This window comes from Girardinichthys multiradiatus, chromosome 2 (assembly GCF_021462225.1).
Source record: "Girardinichthys multiradiatus isolate DD_20200921_A chromosome 2, DD_fGirMul_XY1, whole genome shotgun sequence".
Lineage (NCBI taxonomy): Eukaryota > Metazoa > Chordata > Actinopteri > Cyprinodontiformes > Goodeidae > Girardinichthys > Girardinichthys multiradiatus.
The window spans coordinates 2009036-2024250 of NC_061795.1; the positions used below are offsets into that span (position 1 = coordinate 2009036).

Consider the following 15215-nt stretch of genomic DNA (forward strand, 5'->3'; position numbering starts at 1 on the left):
ACACATTAACACTGAATTACAAGATTATAAACCACACCAAACGATCTTACTTGTATATCTAAAAAGGCAAATGTTGCGTATGTGGCACGAACAGACAATTTTGACATTCATCATTTGGTCAGATGTTTAGTCAGGTTTAAGAGCTCGTGTGTGTTTGCTGATCTGTGAGCACCAGAGTTGAATCTGCTTCGTTTGTCACCCCAGCAGCTGAAGCATGCTCCTGGCCCAGATAAACCGGGACTCTCAGGGAATGTCGGAGTTTCATGATGCAGACGGACAGCCAGTTACCCTCTGCCTGACAGAGGCTGTGACGGTGGCAGGTAAGTTCCCAGACTTCACTGGCAGTGGTTGATGCTTGTATAACTAATGAAATGCTGGAAAAAACACCAACAACAGGAAGCTATAAGGACTTAAGCACTTAAACTTAATCATAGATCAAACGTTAGAGTCTTTCTCTTCTAACTTTCCAAAAGGGGATCAGATGGAGAACATGGACACAGTCAGCCTGCAGGCCGTGACTCTTGCAGATGGCTCCACCGCCTACATCCAACACGACTCCAAAGCTCCCTTCTCAGACGGGCAGATCATGGACGGTCAGGTGATCCAGCTGGAGGATGGCTCCGCTGCCTACGTTCAGCATGTGTCCGTGCCCAAAGCAGGTAAAATATAAATCCTGCATTATCTCAGTAGTAAGAGAATCACTGCATTGTAATGATGTGTAACAGTACTTTATTATAGGATATTGTTGTTTTGTCTGAAGTAGATCTGTGGCAGGATGTCTTCTGTGCTATGATAGAATCTGTAACTGAGGTGGAAGTGACCATTGTCTACCCACTGTTTGTAGGAGGAGACAGTTTACAGCTTGAAGACGGGCAGGCTGTTCAATTAGAAGACGGAACAACGGCCTACATTCACACACCCAAGGGTAAACCGTCTTCTTTGTGTGGATTTCAGTAGGAAGCTAGAATGATAGCAGTTTTCTTCTTGAGACAGGCCACAGTACATACAGAGATGTGGAAAGAACTTTTATAGCAAGAGTATTCCATCATCTGCTATTTTCTCAGGGTTTCTAATGCATCTGGAAAGGTGTTTCATTGGATTTAGGTATTTGCCAGGTCTGAATTCCTTCCTTCCTTCCTTTCTTTCTTCTGCCCTTCCTTCCTTCCTTCCTTCCTTCTGCCCTTCCTTCCTTTCTTTCTTCTGCCCTTCCTTTCTTCCTTCCTTTCTTTCTTCTGCCCTTCCTTCCTTCCTTCCTTCCTTCCTTCGGCCCTTCCTTCCTTCCTTCGGCCCTTCCTTTCTTCCTTCCTTCCTTCCTTCTGCCCTTCCTTCCTTCCTTCCTTCTGCCCTTCCTTTCTTTCTTCCTTCCTTTCTTTCTTCCTTCCTTCCTTTCTTTCTTCTGCCCTTCCTTCCTTCCTTCCTTCGGCCCTTCCTTCCTTCCTTCCTTCCTTCGGCCCTTCCTTTCTTCCTTCCTTCCTTCTGCCCTTCCTTCCTTCCTTCCTTCCTTCCTTCCTTCCTTCCTTCTGCCCTTCCTTCCTTCCTTCCTTCCTTCCTTCTGCCCTTCCTTCCTTCCTTCCTTCCTTCCTTCTGCCCTTCCTTCCTTCGGCCCTTCCTTCCTTCCTTCCTTCCTTCTGCCCTTCCTTCCTTCCTTCCTTCCTTCGGCCCTTCCTTCCTTCCTTCCTTCCTTCTGCCCTTCCAATCTTAGTTTTTTTTTAAGCTTCCATATTTAAAATCTGACCAATGTAGAAATATCTGGCATAACTTCTCAGTGAACCTTTATATTTTTACCTGTGGTTTTTAAAATGGTTTAAAAAAAAAAAAAGAAGCAAGACGATTGGACAGTGTAACTGTACAGGCATTTTGAGTCGACTAATAGTAGGGATGGGTACCTTTCACATTTGAATAAGTCGTCGCCGCCGTCGTCCTCTTCTCCTTTTGAATAAACAAATGGTTATTCGTTTAATAATAAAATCTCAAAACTTTTCAATTTAACATATTTATTTCTCTATCTAAACCTTGATGAATATATGAAAACAACATCCAGCTGTTTGTATTGTAACATCTCAGTTCTTCTCCCATGTTCCTGGCTGCAGACGACGAGCCGCTAACGGATGAAGCCGTGCTGACGGTGCTGAATGCAGGAGTTGTAGCCGTAGATCTGAGCCTGAAGAAAATTGTTCTTCAGTCTTGAGAAAAATCTGGTGCTTAACCAGGTGCTTCCTCAGATTAGAAGTATTCCCGCCGCTGGCCTTGTACTTGGCAGCGAACGTATTAATCTGCATCATATTTTGAAAAGTTGAGCCTTACTTGCGAGCGCTTTCTATCAGCCATGCTTGCTTTGTTGATGGTGCCAGCGGCTACTGACGTCATTACGCTCTTGTGCGTTCAATGCTGTGTTCATGTCGGCATAGAATCATCAACTCCCTCAGTGTCACAATGATGCGTTTAGGTACAGAAATATGGTACAACATGGTTCAAACATGGTTTGATTTTACAGAAGTCGGTACCTATAAAAGTACTGCATTCTGTACCCATCCCTACGCATGCCGTTCAGCTGCTCATAGCGTTCAACCAGACCTGAACTCTGTGGGAGTTTTTAGCAGCAGAACTGAGACCATACACCAGCACAGTGTCTGTCCCTCCAGAGGTGTTTTCCCACCAGCTGCATTTCTATGGTGCTGTCAAGTCCAACTCGTACACTATGTTGTCAATATTATTAATCCCAAACTCCAAAAATATTTAAACAATTTTTACTATTGCAGTGTTGATGTCAGTTATGATATATGCCTTTTTTCTTCGTTCCTCTCTTCTTCATCTGTGCTTCCATCACTCTGTGACCTTTAGCATTTTGCCCCACATCTGCTGCTGAGACTCTATCCAACCTGCTAAATATTACTTACTGTAAAATGCAAGTTTCTAACACTTGGCATATATTAGCCAACAACTATAGCACTCTAAACAGTCCTTTGGGATACTATCATAGCACACAATGATGTTGCTACCCTTCACAATATATTATGCAGCACCAGTGTATATTACATGCCTAGTAGGATCCTAAGAATGCCTAAGATTTAAATTGAAACAGGAAACAAGCAGTCCTCGCTGCCCTTATTGGTGTTTATTACTGAACCGAAGCCGGGTTCCACGTTCAGCTATTTAAGCTACGCTTCCTCTTTTTTCTGTGTAGAAACGTATGACCATAACGGCCTGCAGGAGGTACAGCTGGAGGATGGAAGCACTGCCTACATCCAGCACACGGTGCACATGCCTCAGCCCAACACCATCCTGGCCATCCAGGCTGACGGCACCATAGCAGACATGCAGGCTGAAGCCACATGCATCGACCCAGACACCATAAGTGTACTTGAACATTATGGCACCAAGGTGACTGACTACTGCTGTGGCTGCAGTCTGCCTAGCTTAGTGTGGGCTCTCACGGTTGTTGCCTTCTGTTACATTACACTATAAAAAACTATTATGAAGTATTCGCTAGTAGAAAATAATTACATAATACATTCTGAATAACATATATTTAGAGAAATAGCTAACATACATATTCTATAAAAAGATATCTCATTTTTTCCTCCTCAGGTAGAGAATGTGGAGCACCCGTTGGGGTCTTTTGGCAGAGTGGAAGCAGACAACGGTGTCCACATGAGGGTAACATATCTTTGTGTTTTTCTTTCTATTAACCTCTCTGTTGAAATCTGATATTCAGTCTGATTTTCTGCTAATTTCTTCAGATTGTGCTACAGGGTCAAGACAACAGGCAACCAAGAGTGACAACTGTTGGAGAAAAGTCTTTCCGCTGTGAATATGAAGGTTGTGGAAAGCTCTACACCACAGCCCACCACCTTAAGGTTCGATTTGCTCTTCTGTTGTCATGTATAAGTATTCTTAGTTCTCGCCGCTTGCTGCTGATCAAGAGTGTTATTTTCAGAAGAGGATACTCTTGCAGCATGTTGTGGAAAACGACTTTTCTCTGTCAGCTGTGCCACTTCAGAGTTTTGTGTTCACATCTGGCAGGTACACGAGCGCTCGCACACTGGTGACAAACCGTACATCTGTGATTATCGGGGCTGTGGAAAGAAGTTTGCAACAGGTAGCTGATTGATATTCTCTCAAGCTGGTGTTTAATCTCATAGACATTGTTTATCTGTTTCATATGACCTATTTTGTTATTGTTTATCCCATAATTTCTGTTGTGAAGAAATGTCTTCTGTTAGCTGTTGAAGGATATCAGTTAGGGTGAACTAAGCAAATGCAGTGAAGTGTTGTTCAGAGGAATAATTCGCCAGGAAATAAAAAGCCTCCCTGACTATCGATTTGTGTGGCAATGCAAGGTTATGGACTGAAGAGTCACTCGCGGACACATACAGGGGAAAAGCCATACAGATGTCAGGAGATCAGCTGCTGCAAGTCTTTTAAAACCTCCGGAGACCTTCAAAAGCACACTAGGACCCATACAGGTACAGAGTTAGAAACTTGGCAACTAAAAATCACTTTGTTGCAACATGCTGTAATCTTTAAAAGGTGCATAAATGTGCATTTTGTGTTTGGCAAAGGGAGACAACAGAGATGTGCTAATTAGAATTTGGTTTGTGAAAAGCATTGACCTTCCTGAACCACATTTTCTTGATTCTGATCTATCTTTAAGAAATGTAATGCAAGAACAGCCTTCAAAATATTTTTTCTAGGCTTCGTGCAGTTACCTGCTCATAATTATTTATATTGAAAGTAAATTTTACGAATGCAAAATCACAAAAAGTCTAGCATCTAAGTTTAGTAGTTAGCTTGCCTAGCGTAGCCATACTGAAAATCCCTTCAGCAAGTTTACAAGACACATTTTTAGTCCGATCGGCCGTTTTATTCTGATTACTTATGTCCATATAAAGGTACAATCTGATAAGTTTTTGTTTTATAATCCGAAAACAGTTTAATCCGATCGGGAAATTCTGTGAATGTAAACGTAGCTAATGTTTCGAAATAAGCATTCAACCTTTAACTCCCAAAACAGATCACTTTGTCCTTTCACATCATACAAGGCGATCGGATGAGATCACAGGCTACTTGACCCTTCAGCTAATGTTGCTAGGATCGCTGAATCCAAGAGACACGGCTTGCAACTGACAGCGTTTCCCTATGGGCCGATCTGGCTGATCTCTGTGTTGCAAAACTTTACACATGTCGCTTTAAATACAAGCAAAGTTGTTGTGCAGAGTCCTCATGTTATCTGCATCAGATTTGGCTGATCAACATATTTCACAGATCAGACAGTTAAAGTAGGATGATACGATGCCTCCGTTCGGTTCGTATTCCTGGACTGTGCTGCAGCTGCAGTCTTCGCTTTGTAATACATCACACTTGTTCTGCAGTCCTGTATTATCCCTTAAGGTTCATGGGTTGGATCAATCTCAATCCTCCAATCTTTGTCGAGATCTTTCAGTTTATACCAAGGTATAAAGAACATAAAATATGTAGATCATTGAATGAAAGGATGATCCGATAGGGACTTTGAAGAGTTTTCTTTCTGGGTTTGCTGATCAGGAAACAAATACTCCGTTTTTTAGTTTTGTATGAAGTTTTGGGCTGGCTGGTCAGCGCAGAAGGACAATGCTGGTAACTGATGCTTTGCCTCAAGACTTCAGTTTGGTACAAAAGATCCTTTTTGAGGAGTGTGTGTTATTAAAATGATCACATTTTAGCCTAAACTGACAGCCCCTAGTTATTTATAACGACTTTTTAAATAACAAGACCAGCAAAGATTGGATGAACAACACAAGGAGTTGTTTAAATGTTCCACAGCACTCACCGTGCTGGAGGGAACACACGGGGTTATGATGATGAACCTCATGCCAGACTGCAGCTATTTAAATTTAAATTCAAACTTTCCAACAGTCAGAAATGTTTGGACTAATCAAATCTTTCCCATTCGAGATCCCTCAAGGCTTCAGTCTTCCAGCTTGAGAAGCTTTTTTATGGCGTGGAGATATAACATGCCAGAGCAATTGCTTAGTATGTATTTCTTTGTCCGTCATTTGCAGGAGAGAAGCCTTTCAGGTGCCCAATCGAAGGCTGCGGCAGGTCGTTCACCACGTCTAACATCCGCAAAGTTCACATCCGAACACACACCGGGGAGCGGCCGTACTACTGCTCCGAGCCCAGCTGCGGACGCTCATTCGCCAGCGCCACCAATTACAAGAACCACATGAGGATTCACACAGGTGGATCTCTCTATACTTGCTGCACATTTTAATTCTTAAACTGTATTTGTCGCTGCTTTACAATGAACTAAAACATTTGTTCTCCAGGAGAAAAGCCCTACGTGTGCACAGTGCCTGGCTGTGAAAAGCGCTTCACAGAGTACTCCAGCCTTTATAAACACCATGTTGTCCACACGCCCTGCAAACCCTACAACTGCAACCACTGTGGCAAAACCTACAAGCAGATCTCCACACTCGCCATGCATAAACGCACAGCACACAACGACACAGAGCCCATAGAAGAGGAGCAGGAGGCCTACTTCGAACCGCCAGCAGGTCTGCGTCTGTGTGGTGGAGATGATTGCCGTTGACGATGGAAATTATTCGGCTAAGTAATCAAACTAATTGATAGAATTCAAATAATATTTCAGATGCCATTGATGATCCAAATGTGAGCTACACGCCAACTGTGGTTGAAGCAGACGACTCCGGCTCAGAACCGGTTCCTGTGGAGTCCTCGGACATCTCCGGCCAGCAGCAGGTTGCCTTGGTAACTCAGGAAGACGGAACACAACAGGTACTGTATTGGACTGGAATTGGGTTTGTATTAAATTACACTGAATGATTCTAATGAATCTTCTAGATAAAAAGATTTGAATTGGACTCGCCTGTGGTTTCTGGATACTGATCTTAGATAACATCTGGATTATTGCTGTTCAAATAAACTGTTAAATAAGTTCTGATATTTTCATCTAGTAATACTATATTATACTTTTTTCCTAGTTAAAATATTTCTTTAAAGGCCTATAGGTACAGAGAAATTATCATTAGAACCAGTTGTTCTTATAAAGATAAGATTTGTTAAAGTCAACTCTAATGTGTTTGAAATTTGATAAACCAGATGATAAACATCTGGTTCTCTTAGCTCTGTTACATATAAGGTTGCTTTTAAATTTGCTACTAACCTCAGCTGCCGTTTAATGTTTTACATTGATAGATGCAGTATAATCTGTGTATATACATGCCAGTAAAGGATCTTAACTGTTCATCTGTTCTGTGTTCACTAAAGACAACTGAACTGCAGAAAACGTCAGTAATATTAAAGGTTCTGGATGATTCACTGTGAATGTTAAAAGTTCTGGTCTATGTATTTTGCCTCACATAAGGTCAGCATCTCTGAGGCAGACTTGCAAGCTATGGGTGGTACAATCACCATGGTAACCCAAGAAGGCACAACCATAACCATCCCAGCTCATGAACTGGCAACGCAAGGTGCTCACTCAGTTACCATGGTAACAACAGACGGGTCAGACGAACAGGTAAACAAGCACAATGGCTCTGTCGTTAACATTATAAAGATGACGTGTTTCTTGTTGTTTTCTTTATAAGTAACCTGCAACTGATACACAGAGATAGTCTGCTTGTTGTGTGATGGTACAATGCTAAACCGTTTACTTTAAAACATCTCTTCTAAAAGCAACAGATGTTAGTGGCAGCTTGGCCCACTGTTTATTTACTGTCTCCACAGTCCGTTAGAGGACTATAGTTTACAAAAAGAAATTAAGAAAACATTTAAATGAACAATTAAAACCTTAACCTTAAAAAAAAAAACGATATTTGTTAAAGATTCTGTGAAAAGGTTGTTTATTTAATGCCAAGACTTTAACAGGAGAAGCTCAATGCTAATGATTGAATTTAATACAGGATTAGGGCACCTCATTAATCATTTTTGTAGCGTACAACAACTGTTTTTTATATACAATGCTTTGCTAAAATATTCATACCTTTCCACATTTTCTTGCGTTATAAGAACCAACTTCAATGTATTTTCTTGGGATTTCATGTGATAAAGTAGTGCAAGATCATTTCTGAAACATGAAGACCAAGGGACACACCAGACAGGTCAGCGGTAGAGCAGTGGAGAAGTTTAAAGCAGGGTTAGTTTGTAAAACAATATCCCAAGCTTGGAACATCTTACTCACTTCAAACCTACATACACATGGATGCCCACTGTAACAGACCAGATGGACTGGGGACGAAAAGCGTAAGTCAGAGAAACAACCAAGTGGCCAATGGTAACTCTGGTGGAATTGCAAAGATCCACAGCTCAGGAGGATTTGTTGACAAGACAGCTAATAGTCATGGACTCCACAAATCTAGTATTTATGGAAGAATAGCAAGAAGAGAGCCATTGTTGAACGAAAGTTCAAAGAAGTCCTCTGTGTAATTTGCCATAAATCAGGTAGGGGACACTACAAACGTGAAAGAAGGTGTTATAGTTGGATAAGACCATATATTCAAAATGCTGTGTGTTACAAACAACAACACATCAACCTGCACACCTCATGTCTGCAGTAGCACATGGTAGAGGCCACATCAGACTGAGTGCTCACAGTTAGAATAGTTTCAGATCAAAACACATTCATGTCACAGTTTCCCTGTTAAAGTCCTGTCCTAATTCCATTTGGCCACACTTGAAAATACTGTCCAGAGATGTTCTGCATCTAATCTGACTGAGCTTTTACTAAGAAGAGTGAGCATAAGTTTCAGTGGAAGGATGTGTAATGCTGGTAGAAACATACCCCAGAAGGATTGCAGCTGTAATTGCAGAGAAGGTTCTAAAACGTATCGACCCAGTGTGGTTGAAAACAGATGCACCCCCAGTTTTCTGACATTTATTTGTTTAGAAACCACTGTTTTATGCTATGTGTCAGTGCTACAAGAACACTGGCTCTAGGTATGAAACGTTCAAGGCTGCATCAACCAGGGAAACTTATTTCTGTCGCCTGCAGGTGGCCATCATGACACCCGACATGGCATCATTCCAAACAGTGGAGGAAGCAAACTACAGCCAAGATGATCTTCACCCTGTCACATTACTGGCCACCCCCAATGGCACTCACATTGCTGTTCAGGTTAGTTGACATAACTAACTGAACAATAAACATAATAAATGTGTACTGTTTGATTATTGTACAATATTTGACTCGGCGTGTCATCTCATTGCCTTTTGCTTCACTAGAGAACTTCTCTAGGTAGTTAGTTCCCACATTAAAGGAGCCTAGCATTAACTAATATTGACTGAGTAAGCTCACATAAGCATGGTATGAACTTTGAATAGTAGAGGTTTCTGCAGAGCAGGTGGGGTGGTTAGGGTTAGTGATGGTTTCTCAATGATGGCTTGACCTGATTGGCTCATAATATTCTTTATTTGTCAGAGAACAGGTTTTTGTCCCTTTTTGCACTGTCAGAGATGTGCTGATTAGGACGGTGTCTTTAAAAATGTCTGCCAGATTAGAGCATGATGTATTAGAATCTCTTTTTAGCTAGTTTAGGCTAAGTAACCTAACCAACCCAAAAAAGCAGCTTTGTGTATGTATGTGTGTGCATCTGTGTGTGTACTCACACAAATATATATATACACTGCTCAAAAAACTAAAGGGAACACTCAAATAACACATCCTAGATCTGAATGAATGAAATATTCTCATTGAATACTTTGTTCTGTACAAAGTTAAATGTTCTGACAACAAAATCACACAAAAATCATTAATGAAAATCAAATTTATTAACCAATGGAGGCCTGGATTTGGAGTCACACACAAAATTAAAGTGTAAAAACTCACTAGAGGCTGATCCAACTTTGATGTAATGTCCTTAAAACAAGTCAAAATGAGGCTCAGTATTGTGTGTGACCTCCACGTGTCTGTATGACCTCCCTACAACACCTGGACATGCTCCTGATGAGACGGTGGATGGTCTCCTGAGGGATCTCCTCCCAGACCTGGACTAAAGCATCCAACTCCTGGACAGTCTGTGGTGCAACGTGACGTTGGTGGATGGAGCGAGACATGATGTCCCAGATGTTCTCAATCAGATTCAGGTCTGGAGAACGGGCGGGCCAGTCCATAGCTTCAATGTCTTCATCTTGCAGGAACTGCTGACACACTCCAGCCACATGAGGTCTAGCATTGTCCTGCATTAGGAGGAACCCAGGGCCAACCGCACCAGCATATGGTCTCACAAGGGGTCTGAGGATCTCATCTCGGTACCTAATGGCAGTCAGGTTACCTCTGGCGAGCTCATGGAAAGAAATGCCACCCCACACCATTACTGACCCACTACCAAACCAGTCATGCTGAAGGATGTTGCAGGCAGCAGATCTCTCTCCACGGTGTCTCCAGACTCTGTCACGTCTGTCACATGTGCTCAGTGTGAACCTGCTTTCATCTGTGAAGACCACAGGGTACCAGTGGTGAATTTGCCAATCCTGGTGTTCTTTGGCAAATGCCAAGCGTCCTGCACGGTGTTGGGCTGTGAGCACAACCCCCATTTGTGGACGTCGGGCCCTCATACCATCCTCATGGAGTCTGTTTCTAACCGTTTGTGCAGACACATGCACATTTGTGGTCTGCTGGAGGTCATTTTGCAGGGCTCTGGCAGTGCTCCTCCTGTTCCTCCTTGCACAAAGGTGGAGGTAGTGGTCCTGCTGCTGGGTTGTTGTCCTCCTACGGCCTCCTCCATGTCTCCTGGTGTACTGGCCTGTCTCCTGGTAGCGCCTCCAGGCTCTGAACACTACGCTGACAGACACAGCAAACCTTCTTGCCACAGCTGGCATTGATGTGCCATCCTGGATGAGCTGCACTACCTGAGCCACTTGTGTGGGTTGTAGAGTCCGTCTCATGCTACCACGAGTGTGAAAGCACCACCAACATTCAAAATTGACCAAAACATCAGCCAGAAAGCATCGGTACTGAGAAGTGGTCTGTGGTCCCCACCTTCAGAACCACTCCTTTATTGAGTGTCTTGATAATCACCAAAGATTTCCTCCTGTTGTCTTTTCTATTTGAACAACAAGATGTGAAATTGATTGTTAATCAGTGTTGCTTCCTAAGTGGACAGTTTGATTTCACAGAAGTTTGATTTACTTGGACTTATATTGTGTTAAGTGTTCCCTTTTATTTTTTGGAGCAGTGTATATACACACACACTACTCACAAAAAGTTAGGAATATTTGGCTTTCAGGTAAAATTTTAGGTTGAACCTAAAATGAACTATAACCTTTGCAGGTGAACGTAATGTGACCTTCTCTAAACCTTTGAATGAACATGTCCAACTGTTCAATGTTTCAGTACTTTTTGCACTGCTTGGTGTTCTCTATCAAGGAGCTTATCGGCTAAATTCACAACAGGTGTTTGATCCAGGAATCGACCAATACATTTCCTGGTTCTATCAGAACTGGTATCTAATCCGTCCTCCTCATCATGCTGTTCACATTCTGACATCATGAGACCAAGATCTAACAACTGATCAACAGCAGCTCACTATTGAGAGGCTTTAAACAGGATGGAAGAGGCCACTAAGCTTATAGTGCCACAGAGAGTCATCAGCAGGTTGCAACAGAGATACAGACAGACTGGAAGAGTCACAGAGAAGCATAGAGGTGGACGTCCTTTGGCCACATCCCGCTTCATTGTGAACAGCGCCCTGTGGAACCAGATGATAACGCCACTCAAGGAGAGCGCCTTGCATCAGCCGGTGTCGTATCCAGATGGGCCTTTGGTGGTGGTGTTACAGTGTGGGCAGGTTTGTCTAGTGACCTACGCTTTGTGAATGATAAAAGAGACAAGCCCATAATATCTGAATAATGTCATTAATCCAGTCCCTGTGCCCCTGCATGAACAACACAGGCCTCATTTTATCTTCAGAGGACTAAGCTCCAACTCATCAAGGTCGCTTTATTAAGGAAAGGCTGACCTGAATCCCATAGAAAACCTCTGGGATCAGCTGAGTCGCCGTCAAGAGGCTCGTAACTCTGTACCCCAGAACCTCAATGACCTGAAGGTCGCCCTTCAGTAAGAGTGGAATGCCTTGCCTCAGCAGACAATAAGTCAACTTGTGAACAGCATGAGTCAAAGGAACATGTTGCTAAGACAGTGATATTTTTTGTCGTGGTATAGCCACCACTGTTATTGGCTTTTGTTTCAATAAATTGTTTAAGATGATGAAATCACCGCTGCATGCTTCTACTTAAATGCTGTACTTGTATGACATAATATCACTGTAGTGTTAACTTTTTATATTTCCCATAAATTTCACCTGAAAGTCAAATATCCCTAACTTTACTTAAAGTAAATTTCAAAGTTTAAATCCTTCCAAAAATTTTAATATTTAAAAAAGTGCTAAAACTTGATTGTTTCTGTTCTAATACAAATGAGTCAAAGATCTTCCTTCAAACAAAGTAACAAGTTATCTTGCTTGAAGAATGAGCTGTTTCTCTTTACACTCATGTAAGGAATTGCTCATTTTCTTTCTGAAGAAATAGAAATATTATTTAACAACCACTGCTGTGTGACACAAATAACTTCAGAGCCTCAGTGGCTCACAGTGGTCAAGGAGGTGGGAGGACTTCAGATGTTGCATGCATGACACCTTCTGACTGCACCTGCAGAGTCTCCTGCTCTTTGCCATGTTAAAATGATTGCACTGGGTAGTGTTGTGCAGCTCTTTATACAGAAAATCCATTCACCTGAATCCTCTCATGCTGCTGAGGAAAATATTGATTGTGTTTCTTTCTAATTAGCTAGGCTGAAACTGATGGAGGTGCAGAAATATTCCACATATTTGGGGACATTCTGGAGATTGTGAGAAGGTCAAGGAAACATTCTAGCACATAAGCGATAATTGTGAGAACAGTATTATGGTTGAAGGGCTGGGGGAAAAAAGTCAGAGTACTAAGCAGCCTCGTGGACTGCCTGGACAGTTATTGAGATTTTCCAAATTTGCCGCTCTCCAGTCACATTTAAACAGGTCGTGGAGGTTGGAGAGACTCAGGGGCCAGTCGGTAAAAAAAACCTGACATGTCGGTTAGACACCCTACAGCCAGATCAAGCCCCCCCCACTCCCACCCTAACACTCACACACAAAGACAAACAGTCTGGCTGAATTTTGAATTACTCCAAGAATTTCAGAATTTCTTTTCAATCCTCGTGTGTCCTTTGTGACCTGTAGCCCCGGGCCAGGAGCCCGGCAAGCCCAAAAGCGCTGGATTCTGGCTTGCAGGCCTATAAGTACCATCAAGACTGACGGTACTTATGTTCGTTTAACAGCCTAATCCTTTTTTCAGGTTCCACCCGCTGAACTATTTGCTACAATTCCTCAAAGGTTTCTGCAGGGGATCAGGCAGGAGGTGTAACCTTGCTCCTGCCCTCCTTCAGATGGATTCAGCTTCTTATCAAAGTGAATAAAAAGTTAGCAACATGTAATCCAAATCCCTGATAACTACGAAGCTTCTCCTGCTATGCTGTTAGGATCATTTTCAGTTGTAGTTCAGTTTTTCTTGGCATAAAATCAGGGCTCATTAAGTGGAATTTTCTCTTTCTCTTATTCACATAGCTTTTCCTGCACAAAACACTGCTTTAAACATTTTATCTGTTCAATATTAAATCTCCTTTATCAGAGTCAATTAACGCACTAAACAGTTCAGGCCTAAAGGTCATGGGGGCAGCTTCATTAGATCAAAGCAGGCTGGTCTGATGACAAGTCTTTAATTAACACCTCCTGCCCATGGCGGTATGCTAATTAGAAACTTTTCGCTTTGTTAAATTCATCGTGTGACTGTGCGCTACGAAACTCTGCTGCATGTGACTTCAGTCACTGATGGAGCTAAGATGGTTTTCTCAAATGTCAGCTGAGTGGTTGAAAGTGAGTAAATGTTTGTTAAAAAATGTCCTTTGTTTTGTATTTTAGCTTAGTGATCAGCCTTCGCTGGAAGAAGCCATTAGAATAGCCTCAAGAATACAGCAAGGAGAGACTCCAGGCCTGGATGACTGACTGGTGACTCCATATCCACGGTGAATGAAGATCTTTTCAAATGAACCTAATATTTGGGAGAAATCATCTCTTCCTCAGTTTTGTTTTTCACAACTGAACTTTGCTTTTATGTGTAAATAGGATTTTGATAACTGAAGCTATGTTATGCTATTTTTTTTCTCTGACGAGAAAAGATTATAGGCTATTAATGCTTTCTACTGATGCTTAATGCACAGGACAATGTACAGAAAATGCTATTTCTAAAAATAAAAGATTGTGCGAATACAATTGACTGAACACCTGTTCTTGATCCACTCCTGCCTGTCCAAGAATGTGTTGAACAAAGTCATGTAACAAAGTGGAAATATGACCTAAAATTGAGATATTAATAAAAAACAACCAATGTGATGTTTTATCTCTGAATTTAGGACCGCTAAAGATAAGGTTAGATGAGTTACAATATGTATTAATTCATTAATATGTTTTGTAGTGTGTCTCTTTTTGAATGTCTGTTTCACTCCTGCATGGCTCTGCTCTAAGAATGGTACCGAAATAACATATTTTGGTCAAAACCTTTGAGAGGCCTAAAAAGACCTGTTTAGACATATCACACCTACGGTGGCCGGGGGGTGCAAACCAACATTACAAAATCTAAAACACTTTTACAAACCTAAAGACAAATTAACATTTCAAAAAACAATTTAACAAGATGCGAAACAAATTTACATTTCAGAAAACACTTTTACAAGTACTGAAACATTTACATTTGACAATCAACCGGAAAGGGAATGTACCAACGCCGAGGCTGACCCGGAAGTCAGCCTCAGGGGCTGCATCCTTCGAAGGCCGTATTTGTAGGCCGATTACGTCACAGCGCGGCGACGAAGGCTGTCCCAATTCATGAATCATTCCGAGCAAATGCTGCCGACAAATGTGTCCTTATTTTGCCCGATTTGAAGGATGGGTCGTGAGTATCCTTCGTGGCCCATCATTTCCCATCATTCATTGCGGGTCGAAGCGGATTGGTCAAGCAGGGGAAGCCATGGCGGACCATAGCAACAAAAGCTGTGAGTAAATTGTGGAAAATTACACTTTCTGTGACACAAATGAACTTCTAGAATGTTTTTAGTGCGGGAATATAACTATGTAGACGTGAAATATCTGCTTGATTTATCTAGACATCGCTTAATTTCAAATGTGCTC

At 42.0% G+C, this 15215-nt stretch overlaps 1 protein-coding gene across 1 annotated transcript; it reads left to right on the forward strand.

Moving 5' to 3' along the window:
• Positions 1–204: 204 nt before the first annotated feature.
• On the forward strand, positions 205–14300 carry znf143b (zinc finger protein 143b). The gene is made up of 14 exons (XM_047355261.1): positions 205–320; positions 474–659; positions 845–925; positions 3185–3381; positions 3589–3657; positions 3741–3857; positions 4024–4099; positions 4341–4466; positions 6042–6221; positions 6309–6536; positions 6632–6777; positions 7367–7519; positions 8993–9115; positions 13950–14300. Exons 1-14 carry the CDS (start codon positions 215–217, stop codon positions 14031–14033), a joined length of 1872 nt encoding a protein of 623 aa, XP_047211217.1. The 5' UTR covers positions 205–214; the 3' UTR covers positions 14034–14300.
• Positions 14301–15215: the final 915 nt, after the last annotated feature.